Below are 3,827 nucleotides of genomic sequence, written 5' to 3' on the forward strand. Positions count from 1 at the left end.
TATTTTATATAAGTCAAATCATGAATTATGTGGTTACTTTCAATTACTTTATAACATTACTTTTTTCACTCAGTATGATGTCCTTTAGTCTCATCCAAGTGTTTATGTGTATCAACAGTCAATTCTTTGTCCTTGGTAAATAGTTTCTACCATATGGGTGTAGCACAATATATGTATCCATTCATCCAATGAAGCATACACATTTTTAGATCCATCATGTGTTACCTGTATCATTAGTTTAACCCATTTTATTGCTGTTAGAATAGGATTTTATTATAAAAATAAACCACAATTCATAACTTTGTTCACCAGTTAGTGAACATTTTGTTGTTTTCAGTTTGGGAATGTGGGGTTGTCGCGACCCCTCGCCAGCAAGGGAAAACACAACACAGGATTCTTCTTTTCAGCAGTTTATTCAGGCCTTGATTCAAGTATCATCCTCTAGCGACCCGCGCCCGCCACGCCTAATAAAGCCTCCCGCATACCAATCCTAAGCTGCCACATGGATCTTTCTCATAGGGTGGTAAGGGATTGCGCGCCAATTCTCCATAAAAGGAGTTGTTTATCATAGGCCACAGTGGAAGCCGGCGCCATCTTCTAATGGCGGCCACGGTCTAATTAGAACGGCTCACCACATGGGGTATTGTGGATAATACTACCTTTAAAAAAGTTCTTGTGTAGATAATTATTTTCATATGGTACATCTTTTTATACAAAGATGTATAAAAATTATAAAAAATGTATAAAAAACTGTCAAAAGACTTTCCAATATGGTCAGACCAACTTGTATTCTAACAGTGATGTATAAAGAGCCACTTGACCTAGAACTGAGTGAATGGTGATTACAAACACAAATGCTTTATTTATAATGAATAAATTTTGCAGGTTGGTTATCATTAAACTGATTTTTTTTAATTTACTTTAACAACCACCCTTCCATGCACCTGCACTAGTGAATCCACACATTTACTCCATCACCTATTTGTGCAAGTGAAAGCCAGTCTGTGTTTCTGTCAGTCTAAGCCCTGCAGCAGGGCTTTGCTGGGGCCTCAGCTGCAGGTTTGAGATCAAGCTGCAGGTGACTGGAGAGCACTGTGCTCCTGCTGCACAGAAGTAGGTGGCTGAGTCTCCAGGTTGAGAATCCGTGACGTGCAAGGAGATATGTTTAGCACTTTTGTTGAAGAAAACTGTGAATCTTCCAAATTCTTCTTTTATCCTAACTGAACTGATGGCTACCAATAATGCTGGGCCTTTACCAGGGAACTGCTGGTACCGTGGGAAGTAGTCAAATAAACTGTTCTCATAAACACAGTCCAGCACTGAAATCCCTCCTTCCTGGACAGTCAGAGATTGAGGACTTTGCTTCACTTGCTGCTGGTCACTTTTTCCCTTCTGTTGGCCACTCACCCCTGCTTGGAAAGATGACAAAAAGTCATTAGGCCAACAAATTTATATTTTTCTCTTAAAGCTCCTACCTGCAAGATTTGCCTGTGTCCCAATTTTCCATCTTCTCATATTAATCACATGAGCTGGGGCTTTTCCTCCACAACTCACAGGTGAGGTGAAGGCCAAGAATTAAAAGTGATGCTCCCAGGATCTTGTCCATTCCTCCAGGAGCCACAGCCCAGTGAGAACCCAGCTGGTCTTCTGGTCTCCCCAGACAGCTAAGCTTGACTCTAAGTTTGCGAGCACTGCAATTCTATCAACAGACTCCACCTTTGCACAAGTAAGTTTGCTGAAACCTTTCTGACAAGGAAGCACTTCCTGTTTTGTCCAAATTTAAAATTGTTGAAAATACATTCAGGGTGAATCAAAAATCCCCTCCTTACACATGGATAAGGACCAGTTTAAAAGTCCTCTCTGCTAATCCCCTTCTACCTTTACTTCATTTCTCCTGGAATATTGAAAATCATATTCTATGACAGTTGGGTACATCAGTGGAAATCATTTAATATGACAGTAGTGGAAGAGAGGAAATCTCCTGAAGCCACTAGATTATCATGAATAGAGGAATTTCATTTTTATTACAAATATTAATAAAATTTATTGGAAACACACTGGGCATAATACTCCCTTGAAAGCTAAGAGCATGGATCAGAACACACAGAATATATGGTCCCTTTCTCCTCAGGGAATTTAAATGTGCCTATATTTTACATGACCCTAGAAAATGATAGAAGATGATTAAATAAATGTCAATGTCTTTGTATTATAAAACATGGATCAGGTAAATTAAATATTTCTAAGAATATATCTGATGTAAGAAACTAGGAAATAAATAATAAATAAATAAATAATAAATTCCAAAGTAATCCAAAACATAGGAATGGGCTATATTATAAGTAAAAGAAGTTTAAAAAATTAAGGAAGACATTATTATTACCAAATTAGACAGAGGATTTTGTTGTATCTATATTTTATGTATTCTCAAATCTAGTCAAAGAGAAATATCATCACAGTACCATGGGAGACAATGGTCTATCATATATCTATTCCCATTTCATTCTAATGTCCTAAATGTTTTATTGCTTATTTAAGTTTTGATGTTTTCTTTGTCATATACTCATGTGTTCATTTATTTGGACATATATTCAACATAGGATAGCACCCCCTTATCTATAGGAGATGTTTCAAGACCCCCTGTATATGTGTGAAACAACAACTAATATTGAACTCTCTCTGTATTATTTTTTCCCTGTACATTTATACCTATGATACACTTTCCTCTTTTTCTACAAAGGAAGCACTTCATGGCTTTTCTTTGGCTTATCCAAATCACCAGAACCACTACTCTTGCACTCTGGATCCTTATTAAATAAAATAAGGATTACTTGAACAGGAGCACTGTGATACTGGATGCTCATTCTGATAACAGGGATGCTAGTAACTGACAAATGGGCAGGTGGCATATGCAGCATGAATGTGCTGACAAAGGGCTGTTCATGTCCTAGGTGAGATAGAGCAGAAGGGGAGGAGATTTAGTCATGCTGCTCAGAATGTTGGCAATTTAAAACTTATGAATTGCATATATCTGAATTTCCCATTTAATATTCTGACAACAGTTGTCTATAGGAACCTGGAAGACTGGGAGTGAAATTGAGAATAAGAAGAGACTGCTAAATATTTATTTGAGGGCCTAGTAAATACCTACAAATGAATAGTACTTGAACCTCAGTCATGAAAGACACAGTCCCAATCATCAGTTGGCCAGTCCCAATAGTCAAGAAGAGCAAAGTAAAACCCAACAAAGAGACATGTGTGTCTAGACAAAATGACACAGGAAAGAATGAGGAAGTCTACTTCTGGACCCAGTCAGAGAAGGGTCTTGATATAGGAGGGGCTTGAACTGGGCCTTAATCCATGAATGGATTTCTCAATAAAAAAGAATAGATTATGGATTTCTAGGCATAGGTTAACTCAGAGTGTCAGGATATTGGGTCATGTGTGGGTAGGAACATTATAAACTTACATTAGAAGAGTTAATATGGCCCTGACCTTGAAGGACAACACGTGTTTTCAAAAAACTGTTACCTTTCTAGTCAATTTCAACCCTGTGAGTCCAGTAAAACAGATAGTATTTAGGTAGATGGATAGATAAACATACAGCTACATGTTTGATATCCAAATATATTGTAGCAGAGTAGGAGATAATTTACTAGATTTTTAAGGAATGTTCTTTCCCTAATTGCTAAATATGTGTAAGAGAGATAAACATTAATCTTCACTGAAGCAGCATTGCCCCTTGTGGCCACATGCAGAGGTAACACTGTACAATTTCCTACAGCTTCTTCAAAGTTTGTGTTCAACCAAATATATAAATAAACCAT

The 3,827-nt window shown here is 37.4% G+C and overlaps 1 gene segment (V, D, J or C); it reads right to left on the reverse strand.

Annotated features, from left to right (window-relative positions):
* Nucleotides 1–978: 978 nt before the first annotated feature.
* Nucleotides 979–1,663, reverse strand: LOC107144219. The segment is given in 2 exon segments: nucleotides 979–1,409; nucleotides 1,555–1,663. Coding segments are annotated over 2 exon segments (483 nt in total).
* Nucleotides 1,664–3,827: the final 2,164 nt, after the last annotated feature.

Source organism: Marmota marmota, unplaced genomic scaffold (genome assembly GCF_001458135.2).
Source record: "Marmota marmota marmota unplaced genomic scaffold, marMar, whole genome shotgun sequence".
NCBI lineage: Eukaryota > Metazoa > Chordata > Mammalia > Rodentia > Sciuridae > Marmota > Marmota marmota.